Source organism: Haemaphysalis longicornis, unplaced genomic scaffold (genome assembly GCF_048455015.1).
Source record: "Haemaphysalis longicornis isolate Haplotype H1 unplaced genomic scaffold, Haemaphysalis longicornis Haplotype H1 scaffold_6, whole genome shotgun sequence".
Taxonomy (NCBI): Eukaryota; Metazoa; Arthropoda; class Arachnida; order Ixodida; family Ixodidae; genus Haemaphysalis; species Haemaphysalis longicornis.
Genome location: NW_027526407.1, coordinates 64,066,437 through 64,086,319, shown reverse-complemented (window position 1 = coordinate 64,086,319; position 19,883 = coordinate 64,066,437). Strand labels below are relative to the sequence as shown.

At 43.9% G+C, this 19,883-nt stretch overlaps 2 protein-coding genes across 2 annotated transcripts; one reads left to right on the top strand and one right to left on the bottom strand.

Moving 5' to 3' along the window:
* Positions 1 to 475: 475 nt before the first annotated feature.
* Pen-2 (presenilin enhancer, gamma-secretase subunit) lies at positions 476 to 1,159 on the top strand. The gene has a single exon (XM_077674605.1). The coding sequence runs from the start codon at positions 655 to 657 to the stop codon at positions 958 to 960; it is 306 nt and encodes a 101-aa protein (XP_077530731.1). The 5' UTR covers positions 476 to 654; the 3' UTR covers positions 961 to 1,159.
* A 2,823-nt stretch (positions 1,160 to 3,982) lies between these two features.
* On the bottom strand, positions 3,983 to 19,828 carry Fibp (acidic fibroblast growth factor intracellular-binding protein). Its single transcript, XM_077674603.1, has 9 exons — positions 19,669 to 19,828; positions 18,937 to 19,135; positions 16,976 to 17,102; positions 13,821 to 13,921; positions 12,803 to 12,936; positions 9,851 to 10,026; positions 9,267 to 9,353; positions 6,784 to 6,881; positions 3,983 to 4,145 (listed from the first exon to the last, which is right to left on the bottom strand). Exons 1-9 carry the CDS (start codon positions 19,751 to 19,753, stop codon positions 4,067 to 4,069), a joined length of 1,086 nt encoding a protein of 361 aa, XP_077530729.1. The 5' UTR covers positions 19,754 to 19,828; the 3' UTR covers positions 3,983 to 4,066.
* Between the last annotated feature and the right edge of the window lie 55 nt (positions 19,829 to 19,883).

The window sequence follows — 19,883 nt, the reverse complement described above, 5'->3', positions numbered from 1 at the left end:
CTGGCCAATCCCCCCTCGTGGGTACGTGCCAGAAGCTTTGAGGGCATCATCATCAAATCGTCTTGGTGTCAGATGAAAGAGGCCAACAGGACCGGGTTTCTTGCAACCAAAGTTTGTCTCTGGAATCGGTAAGACATGCTTTGTTTCGTATTGTTAATCACTAATGTCATGTCATATTTGCGTTGTTTTATTTGGCAAAACTGCGTGGCTGGGAACTGCAAAAGCAATGTGAAGTTAAAGAGCGTGGAAGCTACATGGTCGTGTTATATGGCGCAGAAAACCGAATTATTGTAACGGCTCCGCACTACAGGGTGCGAATTAAGCTCGATACCAGCTTCATAAACGAGCTAACCTACCTACTACGTAAGCAAAAGCGGACAAAGCATTGTTGCGAAGAAAAAAATTTGGTTTTGGGATCTCTATGGTTTTGGGAGCCATTGACAGTGCCGCGCACTAATCCAACCCAAATGATCCAAGCCAATCCATACTCGCGACGCTCGCGCTTTCCGCCCATAGCAGTCCACAGCCCATTCCGAGGGCTTGGCTGTTTCTTCTGCTGTAAACCTCATTGTATCTTCTCTGCACCTGCCAACCCGGATCGAACATCACCTTCACACTTAAAATTTTAGAAAGGACTGCGTCGAGGCATCCAAGATGGATTTGCGCAAAGTGAAAGACGACGAGAAGCTTCGGCTCTGCCAGTGGTACTACCGGGGCGGGTTCTTCGCCCTTCCTTTTCTCTGGCTGGTGAACGCGGTGTGGTTCTTCCGCGAGGCCTTCATCCGACAGCCGTTCGAGGAGCAGAAGATGATCAGGACCTACGTCATCCGGTCGGCCATCGGCGCCACGCTGTGGACCATCCTGCTCGTGTCGTGGGTGACGTACTTCCAGCTGCATCGCGTTGAGTGGGGCGCCTTCGGGGACTCCATATCCTTCATCACCCCCACGGGTATCCCCTGAGGACTGTTGCGGCCGAAGAATACTCCAAGCAGACGACGACAAAGATCGCTTTCGTCAAGCCCCGTATGCTGCCATCAGGAACTGCCAAATACCCCCTCCTCCTCCTCCTCCTCCTCCTGTGTGTGTTGCCGTGAACACTCGCCGCCTGATCTGCCGTAAACGCAGTAAACGTGTGCTACCTCGTCGGCGCTTTTGGTTATCTGTGGATTGCGAGTGATTCATACTTGCACCGGCAACGATGCTTATCGAAGCTTGCGTGGTTCCTTTTCGTGGTTGTTTACGTGTTGTCACTCGCCATTTGCACTACCCGTTTTGAAGGAATTCGGCACGTTTAAGGCCACATTTTGTCTGACCTCTACGCGGGTAACCCCTCCCTTGTTTACGTTTTCCATGTTTCTTTTCTTTGAAGTTGGTTGTAAAAGTACTCGGGTACTTCAATTGACCTCAGTTCATCAATTAGTTAACTAAACCGAAATTCAGTCTGTCATAACTTACCATCTCGCATTGTAACTACTTGTCGCGTACAGGTAGCCAAGAAATCGGCGGAGAGCGATCCAGATCTTAGCCAACAGCACAGTCGCTTGGCAGACCAAGATTGCAATGATCTTACTCACACCCGTAGAACATGCACGTTGCTCAACTGAGATTGAATTGAGTCTGCGAGGCCAAGTGAGAAGGCAACATGTTCTTTTGGCTTAGAAAGGCGTGAAAGCATAGCCGCTAGAAGGCTGTTCCAGGCTAACAAATTTTGCAATAATTTGCGGAGTCGCAAAAACCACGAGTGGCTAAGGAATTGTACTTCAGAGTTAATGCGGTCATTGGTTTTACTCCTGAGGGCACTAACAGTACTTTTGATGTAAAAATACAAAAAAAATGACCGTGTAGGCCCTTGCTGTACATTTAAGAACACCCCAGCTGGTTGACATTTGGAAGCCCCCCCAACTATGACGATCATCGAAGGTTCTTTAATGGCACATTAAAGGGGCCATGCAGACAAAACACAAGTTTGGTTCATTCGAAAGATTGCCTCTTTAGAATCATGCTGACACCACTTTAACGCACTTTTCGCTCCAATAAGCTATACAGTCGAACACGGGTATATCGAATTATTGTCTATATCGAACTCGTAAATTATCCCCTTGAAAATTCTGTGTAAAAGTATAGGAATTCGTACGTTTATATCGAACCGTATTTTTTCCGACATTGGGTATATCGAACGCCGCGTGAGCTGGAAGGTGCTCTTCGGCGGTCGCTGCACCCCCGATTGAGGGCATGGCGAAGACTGGCTCGCGGAACCAATCCCCCCTACCGGAACGAATTTGCGCTTGCCCAGTCGGAACCCGCTACCGGCCGCCGTAGCGTTAGCCGACGGAGCCCGGTATGCTAAATCTCTCTAGGCACACAAGCCCGAACGCTCGGAAAATGTGACAGTGCGAGGTACGGATGCCCCGACTGCGCACGTTCTTTTTTTTCTCAGCTGCGTACGTTCCCTGGCTTGCCAAAAAAATAGTTTTTTTTTCTCTCTCTCTGGGTCTGTCCTCCCCCGATATCGTCTCGGGAAAGGGAAGAGGGAACGAAGGCGCTGACGGGCTCCTCCTTCTTTTGCATTTTGCTGCTGTTGCTGCTGTTTGGCTAGTTGCCCTGCACCTTTCAGAGATCACTGTTTCTCTCGGAGATGACCATCGCGAGCGCTTTGTTGGAGTCCGTTCAGAGAGCCTTGGAATTGTTACCTTCGATGTTATTGTGGTACGTGCGCGCTGCTCTTCTTTTGCGTGCGTGTTGTGCATGGTGGGCGAAGGCGCAGCGTACTGCTGGAATTTTCTAGTTGTGCAGCCTCGAGAAGATCGAGACCAGCGTCTTTAATTTCATTTCCAGGACGAAGAAGCAGGCCAAGATAAGCGATTTTTTTTTTCACGGAATTAAAGCGTCCTGTTGCGTCATGAGTGCGGAATTAGTTGTTATTCTTGAATGTGGCGATCGGTAAGTGATCGTCCGCCATAGGTGAGGTCTCAGAGCCCATATTTTTTATATCGAATTTTTCATATATCGAACTATTTTGCGATCCCCTTGGAGTTCGATATATCCGTGTTCGACTGTATAATTAGGAAAAAGGGGAATGGCCGTGCAACCCACTAGCCCATTTCCCGCACTAGAACCTATGATGTCAAATGCAAATTAGGCAGGGCTTATAAGTTTGCCGAATGACCTATTTGCACCTAAATGTATGCATATTCAATTTACAGCAGTAAGAATGGTGGGTTGAACAAAGAAAGTTACGAAAATACACGTAAACATATAAGTACCGATGCACACTGCTGTTGGTACTGGGCGCACCATGCTTGTTTTAGCTACACAACAGTCCGCCGCTGTAGAGTTGTCTTACACGACACTGGCCGATTGGCAGAAGCGGTGTCTTAAGTGACCCTGTTTGGCGAGCATACCACCTTTCACGGAACGATTACTTTCTACCGTAACAAAAACAACCCAGGTGCAAATGCGGTCAAAAACAAAGCAACGTCGGACAACAGTCCATGGCTCGGTATGGTAGTGCCATCTGGGAAGACTCACTGCAAGCAAGGCTGCACAGCCCAATGATGCACTGGAAGTTCGTTTGAATACCCACACTTGTGACTTCATGGCAGACGTCGTGAAAACACATCATTTGGTGGGAGAGTCAAAATTATAACCCAAATGGATTAAATTTCGCGGTGAATATGGCATTTGCTGCGAGACAAGCGCTGGGGGGCAATATAAAACACAATCTTTCGAATAAAACAAACTTGTATTTTGTCTGCATGGTCCCTTTAAGGCCCTGAATTGCAGTTGGTTGATCACTGACACCTAGTGTATAATTTCTGCAGATTGGTTACAAGAAACTTTTAGATTTTGAACACAATAAAATGCCGTGTTTACCACTGCACATGAATCTCACCAGTGTCACTGCTACAAAACTACACTTTACACCCAACAGTCTCACCCCCATTTCAGACCATTACCATGCAAATGCAGAAATAACCAGGGATACAGTGACCAGGCAGCGGGATGTTTATTGCATAGTTTAGCCGAGCCAAGCCCCGGATGTAGCCGGTGCGTTGCTCCTCGATGTTTACGCGGGGTAAAGCTTGCACACACACTTGGCCATGGTCTCAGAGTACCGAGTCCATACTTCATGAAGGTGTGGGTCGCTGTAAAGGAAAAAGAAAAAGAGGTAGACGTATGACAAAACTAGCTATAGGAACAACGCGCTATTCCGTGCCAAGATAAGTACAGGCCAGGCACTACTGGTGCGAGGCAATACCATATTTTCGTGCGTATAACTCGCACCAAAAATGTGAAAATTTCAGTGGCAAAGTTTGGGTGCGGATAATACGGGGGTTTTTTCCTTTAGTGCAGCTTCACGGCACAACGCGCATTGCCGTGAAGATCCTATGCAATAATGCTGACTAATCCTTCCATGGCAGCGATTGCGAAAAACATGCAAGGGCAAGGAAGAAAAAACAAGGACGAGTGCACTCTAACAACTAAATTTTATTAGTGAATTGTGACCTTCGACTTGCAGTCAGTGTATTCTAAACATACGCTTTTTCTGTCTACATAGTATGCGATGCGTTGCTTAGCAGTAGCTTTGGTGCAGCCTTTCCTGTATCAAATGTGCGGGCAATACGGGAGGATTTTTTTTTCTTTTCCGGCGGGCTGAAAGTGGGGGTGCAGATTATATGCAGGGGCGGGTTAGACGCGCGAAAATACGGTACATTAATTAGGCGCATTGATATGCTGTGCCGCACCTCTAAACCGGCCTAATAGATACCAAACCACTTTTATTCACAAAAAATATTACGCAGAATTGAGTTAGGAAAACACTTTACAATAAAAATATCACGGGTCTTGAAAAAAAGTGACATTCTTGATGCTCGAACCCGGGGAGTTCATTCCAAAGGCTACTGAGCTAGAGCGCTGCGATCTTTTTAGCAGTAGCATAAAAGAATAAAAGGAGTGTTCCAAGCAAAGCCGTAGATGGTGCCAGGTGCGTGCAAGAAATGCCACGCTTCTGCCTACAAGCGAATGAATCTCGCTAGGAACAACACGTCGGATGCAATGTACGGAAAAAATTGAGCTAATTTCTCTTTCAAAGAATTTGGTAGAAAATTATGCCTGCTGATTCGCCGCATACAATTAGGCTCCTCATAATGATGATGACACTGCAACGCACGCAAATGGGCAAATTTTCACTAGAGATATACCCATGATGTACACGCTATTTTTTTAACAACCGAGGCAACAGGCTGGATTTAGGAAAGGATACTCAACACTGGGTTACATTCATGCCATCAACCAGGTAGCAGACAAATCCGCAGAGTATAATTAACCTCATTACGCGGCATTTATAAATTATAAAAAAGAATTTGGTTCTGTAGACAGTGCTGAAATACTGGAAGCACCGAGAGACCTTGGTGTAGAGGAGACTTACATAAGACCCTTGGAAGATAAATACAAGGGATGCATGGGGAGGATAACCCTTGGCTAGAGTGGAACGTTCTCAATCAGAGAGTGAAGCAAGGAGACATTATCTCTTCAGCACTGTTTACCGCCTGTTGGCTGGAAAGGGGTGTTTAGGAAGTTTTGATTGGATTGAGTGAGCAATATGAACAAGCAGACAGTATTTGAGGCAGCTGAGATTAGCAGACAACGTCATCTTGTTCAATGAGACAGGAGAACATGTGCAAATAATTCTTCAGGAGCTGCACTTGTAAAGCTTTGCTTTAGGTCTAATAATACAGTAGAACCTTGTTGATATCTTTAAAAAAAATGCAAGGGAGAAACGTACAATCTGGGAAAACGTACCATTTGGTAAGAAACGTACTATGGGGAATTTTTAGTGTTCACAATTGTGAGCGTAGTAACTGGGAAATCGTATGAATCGAGAACGTATCACCGGGGTTCTACTGTAAATATGAAGAAATGGAAAATAATTTTAAACAGCCACCCAGGAAGCCTCACTTTTAGCCCAGCTAATGAAATGCTTGAGGTGGATCAATATAACTTTCTTGGGCAAGTTGTCAGTGCTGTTCCCAACCACGAAAAAAAAGATTTTCAAATTTTGGCAGTTTAATGCGTGAAAGCAACACGTGGGCTATGAAGCACGCCATAGTGGAGGACTTGGGTTTAATTTAGAGCATTCGGGGGTCTTTAATGAGCGCCAAAATCTCGACAGACAGGTGTTTTCTTTTTTCGCCTCTGACAACCACAAGAAAGAGATCTGGTGTATCATTGGCACGGGCTGGGCAGCATTTGGTAAGCACGCTCAAATATTGAATGGTAGGCTACCTCTGTCGCTAAAAATAAAATTAGGCAACTAATTGGCGCTCCGAGTGACTTATTAAGGGGGAGAAATTTGATGACTTGCTAAACACCTAGAAGAAAAACTCGGGTCACCCCAAAAAGCCATAGACCAAACGATAACAGGAGTAACACTTAGGGAAAGGACATGAGGGTCTTGGATTAAAGAGCAAACTCGGGTGTAAGACATCACAGCTCAAATTAAGAGAAAGAAATGGACTCGGGCTGGACATGTGGTGAGAAGAAATGTTTTCCCGGTGGACTACTAAGAAAACAGAATGGATACCGGGACGGGACTCGAAGAAGGGGGAAGCCAATAACACGATGGAGGAATGAAATAAGAAATTTCAGAAGCAAAGAATGGATGCGGACAGCGTGAGATGGGAGTGGTTGGAGGCCCATCCTGCAGTGAACATAAAACAGGCCTGAAATGATGATGATGATGACGATGATGATGATGGCGATTCATCTGAATTCTTTCCTTACTGTGCAAAGACGGTGTTCTGGGGGCTCTTCACGAAGGCATCCATGACTATTCGCAGCTCCTCCGCTGTCCAGTGGGCAGACCGGCACGGCTCGATGATCTGGAAAATAAATACAGTTAAACCGGGATGTAACGAATTCCTGGATTAAAAAAAAATTTCAATTCCCTATTGCCTATGTGTTTGTGACCTCTATGTAACGAAGACGTGATGATTACCCGTAATGTAACGAATTCGCTACGCTGACGAGTCATCATTTTTTGCACTGTTTTTTTTGAAAAATCAGCTGCAGAAATGCACCAATTTAGCGAATTCCACCCACCCCACAAACTACCGTGCGTCTCCAACTGTGACTGCGGTGTCGGTTAGGTGCTACGCCTGCCTATCAGCGCGTAGTGGAGCATCTCCACTGCTGTCTGTGTTGTCGGTTCGTCGGTGATGAGTTCTGCTGCCTGCAAAACTAAAAGCTTTGTCTTTTCAAGACAAGCTCACAATTATGACTGCCATCTCCACCGGCGGGAAAGAAGAATGCCGCCACCTGGAACAGTATCCCAACTAGTACTCTCTTTACACTTTTGAGTGCGGAAATGAGCATTAAGTTCGCGAAAAGGCAGCCTTCCAGGATAAGTTTGGTTCTTGAGATGCACTAAGGCACCGAAAAGTGTCAAAAGCGAAAGTGATACTTAAAAGTTACGTTTGTGAATATGGGGGCAAGTGACTTTGTTTCTTTGAAGTGCCACATAGTGACTAGGCTCGTGAAAAAGCAGCTGGCACAAATCATTCACTGTGAAATAAATCCTCGAAGGATGAGTTCACCGTCACTGATTTCTATCATTTTGGTTTAGTTTCTGCTTCATTCACACGAGGCCTAACTCAAAACCTGCACGTAACGAAAAATTGCGAGTTTTTGTCAACTTCGCAAAATCCAGGTTTAACTGTATGATTCTCACTCATGTTGACATGACGTAAAGTTACTTATGTAAAACAGAAAAGCATTCTCACACCCACGCTGTTTCTACAACACTACTTGCGCAGCGGGTAGGTGTCAACTTTACGTTTGCACAAAATGATGGCAGCAGATTTTGAAATGCAAGAGCAGCACAAGAGTACTAGTAAAAGCACAGCTTTTTGTTGAGAGTTACACCACTTTATTATAATCTTTACGGTCATAGGACACTTTTTTTTTTAATCGACCAGATTTAAGGACACTTTTTTTTTAATCGACCAGATTTAGGGGAAACCCCCAAGGTGGAGTAAGTTTCTGTGAAGGAAAGTTGGACATCCACCTAAATGCAGCCATACGCCTACAAAGGAAAGCTATACAGCTTTCTTGGAAACTTCGCAGTTGAAGAAAAATTCGTCCTGGTCCAGGATTCGAACCTGGGACCACTTAACCGGAGCAGTCGCTCTACCAACTGAGCTAACCAGGAGGCTAGTCGTTAGTAGCGCGAAAGCGAATTGATCAACAACTCGAAGGACAGGTGTTAATCGACCAGATTTAGGGGAAACCCCCAAGGTGGAGTAAGATTCTGCGAAGGAAAGTTTGTCCTTCACTTCAAGTTGTTCATCTATTCGCTCTCGCACTACAAACGACTAGCCTCCTGGTTAGCGCAGTTGGTAGGACCCGCCGCGGTGGCTCAGTGGCTAAGGCGTTGCGCTGCTGAGCACAAGGTCGCGGGTTCGATTCCCGGCCGCGGCGGCCGCTTTTCTGATGGAGGCGAAAAGCAGAAACGCCCGTGTGTACGAGATTTCGGCGCACGTTAAAGATCCCCAGGTTGTCAAAATTAATCCGGAGCCCTCCACTACGGCGCGCCTCATCGCCTGCGTTGCGTCGGCGCGTTAAACCCACAATCAATCAATCAGCGCAGTTGGTAGTGCGACTGCTCCGGTTAAGCGGTGGACCCGGGTTCGAATCCTGGACCAGGACGAATTTTTCTTCAACTGCGAAGTTTCCGAGAAAGCTGTATAGCTTTCCTTTGTAGCCGTATGGCTGCATTTAGGTGGATGTCAAACTTTCCTTCACACTTGTTTTTTGTTGCACCCCTAAACAAGAACCCCGCATGCGAAAGTACTTTCACACTGAAATGTGTGTCAATTATCTGCCTGCACAAGGTGGCTCACTAACTTCAAGGCTTAAGATAATTATGTGTAACCAGTGCACAGCCCCTGTTAAATTGAAACTCAATTTTATTCAATGACGTCTAACTTTCCCCTACACACAATTTCACCTTTGTCATCTTGCTTTCAGCTGCTACTGCTGCTGTACAAGGCTAAAACTACAGGCACAAGCATTCACATAAAAGAGTATTGTGTGTAATGCCACGTTGCTCTTAGCACAAAATAATTTTCCAACATAAGTATTGAAGTGCAGTATTCAATCATATAATTTAATCTGTGGGAAATGTGTGGCATAAGTGATTTACCCCGCTTTAGGAAACAAATACATATATGTGCAGCTACTAACTACTGGTTTCTGCGCGCACATACCTTCTCAACTACATCGATGAAAAAGTCTCTCAGGTCCTTGCTGTGGTTCAGCCCATAGGCAATGTTGACCAACGTCCTGGTCAATGACTGCAAAATTGAGAAGCAGGTGAAATGAAGATTGAGCGACGTTGACAGTTTAGTACACCAGTTAAAAAATCTCCCGGTACTTAACAAGCCCCTCTAAAGGCCCTGGAGGATAAGCAGAACAAGGTACCGTATTTTCGCATGTATAACCCGCCCCTGCATATAATGCGCACCCCCACTTTCAGCCCGTTGGAAAAGAAAAAAAAATCCCCACGTAATGCCCGCACACTTGATACAGGAAAGGCGGCACCAAAGCGACTGCTCAAGCAACACGCCCCATACTATGTAGACCGAAAAAGCGTATATTTAGCAAGTAGAATACATGACTGCAAGGCAAAAGTCACAATTCACTAATAAAATTTAGTTGAACACTATTTGAACACTAGTTGAACACTAGTTGAACACTCCACCTTGAACACTATCCCATGTTTTGATATCGAGTAGCACATTTTGAGATGGGATTCGAAGACTATCCCACATTTCTCCATTGACTAGCCCACCTTAAAGTTGGACTCGACGTCCTGCAGAGTATGCTTGGAGATCTGACTGCGAAGGGAGAACAGGACCGCGTCTTTTAGCCGGTCATGATGGTCCTTGTCCAGTAGAAGCTTCATTTCACGTAACTGCTGCAGGAACTCGCGGTCCATCTCCATGCCAGACTCTTCATACTTGCAGTCTGCAAAAGTTTGCAACACAAACTGCATCAAGGTCTTATTCACTCAGCAAGTTGAATTGGATTGGATTAGAAAATGCCTTTATTACTTAATGCAACAATAAAAGACATTTTACAATCCAATACGATCTAGTGCCTAACATGAGAGAAAGAGGGGGAGCCTGGAGTCTCAAAGGGGAGGCCTGAAACCTACTTCTAAAGAAAGAATGGTGCACCATGTTTAATCAAATCATGGTAAAGTGAAGCCATTGTGAAGTCACTTCAATCAGAGCCAGGAGACTGAATGAGGTGCCTGGGCCTTCTATAGTAAACTACAAGCCTTCTTGTTTGTATTTTTTTTATGCCAATGGACATGAAAGACTGCAGTCAAGGTAGCTTGGGAGCTTTTCTGGAAAATGCCTTAACGCGCACACTTCATGTTAGTGATTAAGTTGAGTGCCCGATGACCACACTGCATATAATGGAAAGCAATAAAAAATTGCAGAATCTTGTTTAAATTGGAGGAAAATTAAAACGTTTACGACTTTTGTACCCTTTTATGTCGCAAAATTAATTATGCGTTCCGGATTTGCCTCTGCTACGCAACAAAATGCAAGACTGTTAAATGCATTCACAGAACTTACTTCGACGTTAGTCATAAAGTTTAAGAGTGCCTGATAACCACACCGCGATAATGGAAAGCAATAAAGAATACGCGCAACCTTGAAACTAGAGAAAAATGAAAGGTTTACAATTTTTGCTCCCTTAAAGGGACCGTGAAGACAAAATACAATTTGGTTTAATTTGAAAGAACCAGGCCTCAGAACCTCACTCAGCTCCATCCTAGCAATGAAAGCTCTTTAGCAATTCGTTGATTCCAGCGTTTCACAAAACTCAATATCACCGGCACCGCCAGGATTCGAACCCGAGTCTGGTAGATCAGCGGAGTTATAGCCAGTCGTCTTACCCACTCGGCTATGACCGTGAGTTAGTACCAGAGAGTCAAACGGCTTACTCACTCAGCTGTGACTGTGGAGAGAGGTATCACGCCACCTGCTCAACACAGAACTTATGATAGGGTACACGTTGTACCTGTGGGCACCTAGTTTAAAGGAGCCCTGAAGACAAAATACAAGTTTGGTTCATTAGAAAGGCTCCTTTGTCCTGATAAAAATGATACCGATTTCATCACAAACTTCCAAAAAATAACGGAGATAATAAAGAAAACGTGTGGAGCTGTGGCGACTCGCTAGCCAGTTTGCTGCAACTTTTCTATGACGTCACAAAATCTTGTTTGGGCGATTGACGGCGGCCGAACTAATCAATCGCCGGGACACATGACCGGACGATTGTAGTGGGGCCCGTAGTTCCGTTTGTTCAAATCACTTGATTGCTAAGTGCACTTAACACAGTGAAAATTATGTTTTTAGTGCTGGACCATATGACGTCACTAGCGCCAATAACACGTCACTGTGGCGTGAAATTTGAAAGTTCCTAAGTATTTCTTGTGTTTTTATCGGTTAAAAAACGTCTTTCGTGGCCGTAATGGAACTGAGTGAGATACTGAAGCCTAACTCTTTAAAGTTAAATAAAGTTGTATCTTGTCTTCATGGACCCTTTAAGTGTACGCGTTCCGTTCATTCGTTCTGCTTCTTCCATTTTCTTCTTCTTCGCCGTTATAGCAACAAAGATGATGTATTAAAGGTAGTTGCAGCAGCATAGAAGAAGCAAAGCGGTTTCAATCGTGGTCTTAAACCATCATGATGGTTGTGAAGGTTGCGTATAGCTTCGCCACCTTCAAGTCTTGCGTGTTATTGTGAGCTTCCTGCATTTTTTATTCGGAAAAACGCAAGAAGAATTGATAAACTTTCAAATTTTGAGCTACACTGACGCGTTATGGGCAGCATAGCACTAAAACATAATTTTCAGTGTGTTAACACATTAGCATTCAAGCAAAGCGATCGAATGGAACTAGGGACCCCACTACAACCATCCAGTCAGGTGTCTCAGTGATGGTTTATGTCAGCAGCCGCCGATTGACAAAAACAAGATTCTGTGTCGTCACAGAAATGTTTCCGGAAACTGGCTGGGGAATCGCAATCGCTTCCCCTGGTTTTCTCTTATTATCATTATTTTTTCTAAGTTTGCAATAAATCTGGCATTGTTATCAGGACAAAGCAATCTCTAAATTAACCAAACTTGTATTTTATCTTCATGAATTTTTTATTTCAATTTTTTATTTCTGGCGAAAAAAGTTTTTTTCTCCGTGTTTTCCATGTTATTGTGATCCTATAAGCTTACAAACGAAAAATTGAGCTTGTGGTGCAAATAATTGGCGATTTAGCGGCACTACATTTAATTAAGTCATTAGGGCCATTAATATTTTAAAATCCAACAGAAAAATGAACTTGCTTGTTTTCCTAAATTTTAAAAATCAGTGAACCCACACACAAAAAATAAAGCTGATATTGAAAGTATTTTTTTTTTTAGTTAGTACAGCCATGTAACCAAACTAGGGACTTTGGTCCCTGGGGTCATCCTGATGTCAGTTTGGTCTTCACTGCGATGCCTTCCTGTCTCTAGCGTTCAGCTCTAGCAAAAAAAAAACGAACAATGGTGATACGTGTCAAAAGAGGAATCCTTGAAGAACTATTTCCCAGAAAACTAGCTGTTTTGGCTTTGTTCTAAAATTGCTAGAAAAATTTTGGTTAAAATATAGGACACCAGGGCCAAAAGGGTTAAAGGCAGTGAATTATACACCTAACTTGCCCCTCCTATGCAACGCAGTGTAGCAGCTTACTTGGATTTCGGCAGCTCCAAGAAGAGATCATCTGATCAACACAGAACACAAAGTCCTCGAGGCGTAGGTAGAGGAGTTTCTTCTTGCCAGTTTCAAAGCGATTGTGAGTCGTGTACACCAGAGCAGCATATTTCCTGCAAGGATTGATTGATTGATTGATTGATTGATTCGCTGATAGATTGGTCAATTGATTGATCCATTGAATAATTGACCGATTGATTCATTGATTGGTTTACGGATTCACTGACTGATTGGTTGGTTGATTCAATGATGGGTTGATTGATTCACCGATTGATTGATCAAGGACCACATTTATCGTCATGCGAGGGGCTTGTGTGAAACCATAGCTTGAGTAAATCTAGCTTGCTTCCCAGTATTGGTCGATTGATTGATCCTTTCATTGGTTGGCAGACTGATTAATTCATTGATTGGTTGACTGATTCACTGACTGGCTGGTTGATTGATTCATGGATTGGTTGATTGATTGACTGACTGCTTGGTTTATTCACTGATTGTTTCGTCAATTTATTCATTGGTTGATTTATTCACTGATTGATTGATTGATTGATCAAGCAGCACATTTATTATCCTGTGATGGGTTTGCGTGAAACCAGGTGTAAATCTACCGTGCTTCCCAGACCAGCGGGTGCTTACCTGTGAGATTGTAGACACTGAATAGAGAACATATACTGATTACTTTACCAGCTTTAAACCTGAAATGTGTAGGCTATCTTCTGAGTTTTCAACCCAATCTAAACACCTTATTTTGGGAGAAAATTCAATCGTAAGGTGATGGTGGCCATCCCCTTGTCAAATCAGTGAGGGTTTAGGACACCTAATACTTATTACATTACGAATGTATACCAGACTTTGCCCTTGATATCAAACTGGAGTGAATTGCAACCATCGAAGTGACCAAAGCTGACCAGTACAAACATACGCTTCCGGGATTCCAATTCAGGAGTAATGTTTCCCAAAATTTTTGAGAATTTTTCTAGAACGTAAACATGCGCCCCACCTGGCGAGCTCTTCGGGAAGCAAAAAGTGAGTCTGTATGTTCTTGGTCAGGGGCCCCGTGAGCTCTTCGACAACCTTGTACACTCGCTTGATGTTGTCAAACTGAAAGAGGGAATTAACAAAACACCTCACACATGGTGCACAGACAAAATTGCAACTACTAATACAACGACTTGATTTGGATGTAAATGCGCTCGAGGAATGCTGGATTTGAACACAGGTAGATAGTTTGTGTAGCATCGAACCTGCTCCCATGCTGCAATCTGCAACTCTTGTCTCCCGCATTCGAGGGAGGAAACATCATCATCAGTGGTCAATGGGTGGCCACGGCAGAACAAAAGCAGTGGTGTCCATCCAATCCTGTCCAACATCAACAACCAAACTAAGCGTTTTGTTGGTCCCTGAATAAGCTTACAGCTCGTCACTCCATCTGGTACACTTGCTACTTTTCCTTCGCATCACTCAGTAGCCAATCTGTTGTCTGCATCACCCCTCTACTGTCTCTGCATCACCCCTCTACTGTCTCTGACAAAACACATTTGGTTCATTCGAAATATTGCCTCGTTAGAATCACACTGGCACCACTTTTAACGCACACTTCGCTCAAATAAGCTGTTTAATTAGGGAAAAAGGAAATGGCTGTGCGACCAACTAGCTCATTTCCCGAAACAGAACCTATGATGTCATATGTGGCAGCTCTGTGACTGGCGGAGGCCGGAAAAAGCAAACGCAAATTGAGGCGGAACTAATAAGCTTCCCGAACGAGCTATTTGTGCTTACATTTAGGGCACATTTTTTTTATATCAGTGAGAGTGGTGGGACAAACAGTAGAAGTTACGAAAATACACGTAAACATACAAGTACCGATGCGCACTGCTGTTGGTACTGTGCACACTATGCTTGGTTTAGCTGCACAGCACTGCGGGGCTTTGGGGTTTGCTCAGACGACACTGGCGCAAGCGACGGTGTCTTATGCGACCATATTTGTCGAGCGAACACCTTGTTTCACGAAACGATTATTTTCTACCTTAACAAAAACAAGCCAGGTAGAAATACGGTCAAAAACAAAGCAGAGGCAGAAAACGGCCTTTCGTGGTATGGTGGTGCCATCTAGGTTGACTAATGGTAAACAAGGCTCCGGAATCGGCTGCAGAGCGGCTCTTGTGATGTCATTGCAGACGTCGTGGAAACACACGATTTGACGGGAGAATAAAAATTTTAGCCTAAATTGATTAATTTCTCAGTGAATGAATCATCATTCGCTTCCGGACAAGCACTGGGGGCACTATAAAACAAAATCTTTCGAATAAAACGAACTTATATTTCCTCTGCATGGCCCTTTTAAGGCCGCAATGCCCGATGCCCTGCTTTCCTCTCTGACTCATGCTTTGAATCCTAAACAAAAAATGACATCCACAACTATTTATTTCCACAGTTGCTTGCACTGATCTTGACTTTATTTCAAGATGCTTCATCAGATTCCAGGTCTCCACGGCACAGGATAGCGCACGAAGTGTGCACTGAGTGTACACTGTTGCACCGCACAGTGAAAGAGGTAGGCCAGTCTTTATTATCTGGGAGTGCCTTCAAAATGCACCCCAGTGCATGCCAATCCCATGACCATCTTGTACATGGCCTGGATCTGCCCTAGCTACTTGAGCAAAAGCTCCTCAGCCTCATCCATTATTTCATTACTTATGCTAAGTGTCAGCTTCACAGCTTGACTGCTTAAAGCTGGGGCATTTCAGTAGGCCTTACTTACAGAGGTCGTGAGTAACCTTTTCCGCATCGGCCGTTAGATTGTGCGATAAGACAAGCTGTCGTCAGCTAATGTAAAGTTTGTCAAATATTTGCATTACACGCCGAAGCTACGTCCAGGCTATGATGGATGCAGTAATGGAGAGCTCCAAACTAATTTAAACCACCAAGAGACCTTAAACGTATGTTGAAACTTCGCACATGGCAGCATTTTAAAGCGGAGCTTTCTATGTTTCACTGATGGCAACGTTGTTTCAAAATGCACGACAGGAAAGCCAACTTACTCTGACAATGACGGTGATTGTAGGTGCAGTGAAAGATGGCTGAACCGCGAAGCTTCCTCTGGTCAAATGCCGATGCCTTCAAAACCCAAAATTCGAATCGTTGCGTCCAAGACGCAATGCAAGGAAGCCAACTTACACAATGGGTTTTCACAAAGGCATATCAAGTGCGTCAATAAAAAATGCTTCCCGTGGTTGGAGTAGAACCTGGGTCCCTGAAGCCAACGTCTTTCCCACTGCGCTGTTCCGACATAGTCGACGGAGTTTGGATTTTGGACTTTTGACTTTGACTCACGTTGCATAGGACAAAGCTTCGAGTTTTACCCATACTTCCCTTAAGAAAAGGGCTTTGATTTTATTGTTATTCTGGAAAACTGTATGCCGTGTCCGGGAATCAAACCCACATTCTTTTGCTATTAGGCGGTTAATCCAGCCAGAAAATACCGTTCCACAACAGTTTAGACAGTTGGGACACTGCTCTTCTAACAGCTCCTTTTAATTTAGGTAAACTTTGTGAAACTTTTGCCAGTCTTGGTGCTTTTTTTTCCCACTGGATTCAAATATGCCATTATTTTTGGAGTAATTCAATTAGTTCCCAAAGTAATTAGAGATAATTAGTCATTTTCGGAGGAAAAATAGACAGAACAGTGTTAGTAATAAAACTGTAATCGTTATATTTTCCAATGCTATGAACCCTGGTGAATGCAATAAGAGAATCGGTTTTTTGATGCACTGCTTGGAACTAATTTTACAGCTTGTTAAAATTTGGAGTTTGAAATGGGAATTCGAAAGGTTCCTTGCAACTGGTGCCACCAAAGTTCAACGAGCTGTAAAATTAGTTCCGAGAGGTGCACCGAAAAACCGATTCTCTTATCGCACTCACCAGGGTTCATAGTATTGGAAAATATAACGGTTACAGTTTTATGACTAACACTGTTCTGTCTATTCTTTCTCCAAAAATGACAAATTATCTCTAATTACTTTCGGAACTAATTGACTGACTCAAAAAATAATGGCATATTTGAATTCAGCGAGAAAAAAGCACCAAGACGGGCACGTTTCACAAAGTTTACTTCAAAAATTAAAAGGAGCTGTTTTAAGAGCCTCAGATACATACCTGCCGCCTGCAACTCTTGATGTCGACGCCGGTCTTCTCGCTGACTTCGTCCAAGTCCTTCCTGTTGCGTGAAGACAACTTCTTGCCAAGAAACTCCCTCACGACACTCGCGTCAAAGTCGTAGTACCTGTAATGCAGCCCCGAATCAACGGCAAGTTCCCAACAAACACAAGCTGAGCGCACAGATTGAGTAACAACAAAACCAACGGCTCAAGAAACCGAAATAGCACTGCATTCACATTTCAGTTTCCAGCGGTGATGGGTTTAAAATGTGCTGCCGCAGAACAAACATTTGGGCTAGTTGGTGTGTATTGTTTGGGCACCTTTTCCACCAAAGTGGATTCAGCAGGTGGGACTTGACTTGTTTGATTGCCTTGCGCGTTACAACGCAGACTAGAATGCTGGTCCACCCTAGAATTATGCTCCAAGCAATTCCCATACCCCTCTTAAATGGCAATCTGAGTCCATCCCTGGCTAATACACTCTTGTGGACAGAGTTATTCAATATACATCCGTTGCGAAAGTGTTTGTTTGATTATGGGGTTTAACGCGCCGACGCTACTCAGGCAATGAGGCGCACTGTGGTGGAGGGCTCTGGATTAATTTTGACCACCTGGGGATCTTTATCGCGCGCCGAAATCTCGAACACAAGGGCATTTTTACTTTTCGCCTCCAGTTGCGAAACTCCCCACAAGCCCATAACCTTTCTACTCTGGCTCAATCAACCTACAATGAAAAACTTGTTATACCGCACAAAGCAGCAAAGTCAGTTCCTGTTTAACTTATTATTATTAAGCATGTTTTCGAGCCCTGGTTGCAGGCAGGGCTCTTTTGCAAGATATTGGAGATAACAGGCGGTGATGGTGTACATTACACCTGAAACAAAAATATGCAAGATCAAAACAAGCATGTTACAGAACAAAAGCATCAGTGAAGCTTGGAGCAACAGCAACCGCTGTCATAGTGTGTTTCTATAATGCCACGTCCAATCCAGCAATAAAGCTTTAAGTTAGTGAACGCAGTTTGGTTTTCAGCACTTGTGCGCTGTGAAAAAACGTTATTTTTATTACCTGTGTTTTTGCACTGTGGATGTGTTAAGGGTAGCTTGACTGCAAACTTTTGTATGATTTTGTCAACGAAAAAAAAAAAAAGAGAGAGAGAAATCGATTATACCTAAAGCTTGCTTGTACCAGCTGAAGCATGGTACAAGTGCCTCGTTCGATCCTTCAGCTTAAATCAAGAAAATGTAATAATACAACTACAAACCAACCTACTTTTTTTCATTATGTGCACTACGCATATACACTTCCTCAATATTTTAATTGAGCCACTGTCTGTATTGTAGCATATCTTTTATCCAGCTCCAAACACTTCAACATTTCTTTTTTCAATTTTTTGAGAACATACAATATTACGGCAAATCAGTACTCAAAATGCCACATCAAAGTAGATTTTTTTTTGTGATTTTGCAAGCAGTGTCGGTTTTAAGCATGCCGACAGTGGTTTTAAGAATACTACCCTTTTTCTTAGATTACTTCGCATTGCTTTTGAGCCACCCTGGCATGTCTAAGACCTTCCCCGGCTTCAAAGCATCAAGCTCCCAGGTGAAAATAATATTGTTTTCTAGCTGGATTATTGAACCAGAAACGTCTTGCAGATAGAAATGTTTCTAGCTAGAAATGGGCAGACCTTCTACCTAGAAATTCAGTTTCTAGCTCATTTCTAGCTGGATTGAGATTTTGTTCCGGCTAGCAGCTATTACAATTGTCAGTCCAGCTGGAAGGCAAAAAAAAAAAAAAAAACTGCAAGGTGGAAATAATCGTCTCTAGCTAGACTAAGAATTTTGCTAGTTAGAAGCTGTCGATTCCAGCTAGAATTGATAAATCTCGCCAGAAATGTAGCTGGAAATAATGACTTCTAGCTATAGAAATTATCTTTCCATTTTCACTGAAGGTACGCACTTGGCAATGAGCATTCGTTGAGTTTGCGGCGCCAGTTGAAACGTCCACTGCTCGGCCAAGTGCACGGGACTGTGTAGGAGTCGTTCCAGCATCAGGAGTGTGCGGTAGTGGTCCAAAACATCGCTTTTGAGCAGTTCCAAAGGCACGTCTGGTTCCTTCATCCGTTCATTGTAATGCAATGCGACGGCGGCATCCTGGGCTGGACAGACAGATGGGGAAAACAGTATCTGCAATATGTGTAACTCGAACAAGCTCACTTTAGCGCTGGATGCTGGTGGGACTCGATCGTTCCTTGTAAGAATATCATGCAAAAGTTTTGGTGACATTTCTTTTGTTTTGGAGAAACTTCGCGCACTTAATCGATATGCACCAGTTTCCTCTCAACTGAGACCACTTGATCTCATTAAAAACTAGTTGAAGAAGAGAACACACACAACTCTGGTCCATCGTCAATTTACTCTATTGATCGATGAGCTAATTGGCCCGCCACCCGGTACATACCGTCCTGGGTCGAAACAAATAAGTGTATGGTACTAACGCCAATAACTTCAATCGGAGCGTTGGTTGGAGTTACTTTTGAGGCACCAGTAGCTATAAGTACAGTGCAAAGCCAGAATGCAGAAAAGTAGAGCCCACGCGTGACGGTTTAGCACCGTCGCATGACCACCGAGTCAGCGGGGATCGTGGTTTGATATCGCGCATGAGCAAATGAGCGCATCTAAAGCAGCGCACCTGAATATCCTTGAAGCCATAGCTGGAACACTTCAGGGTCGATTAGTGTATTGTTCCCCACAAAAACGTCGACTTCAGCCAGCATAAGTAAGCCGTATTACGGGCGCCACTCCTACTACAACTCTAACCGCACGTTGAAAACGAAACCAAAATATTCCATCGTTGTGCGAATACCTTTTCTGTACTCTGCCAAAGCTGACTGGTTGTTTTTGGCT

Coding starts and splice junctions, on each gene's coding strand:
- Pen-2 (XM_077674605.1), top strand. CDS start 655: ATGGATTTGCGCAAAGTGAAAGACGACGAGAAGCTTCGGCTCTGCCAG.
- Fibp (XM_077674603.1), bottom strand. CDS start 19,753: ATGCTGGCTGAAGTCGACGTTTTTGTGGGGAACAATACACTAATCGAC. Junction 19,136..19,668: donor ATGGCTTCAAGGATATTCAG/GTGCGCTGCTTT, acceptor CTGTCTGTCCAG/CCCAGGATGCCGCCGTCGCA. Junction 10,027..12,802: donor TTGGAGCTGCCGAAATCCAA/GTAAGCTGCTAC, acceptor AAACTTTTGCAG/ACTGCAAGTATGAAGAGTCT.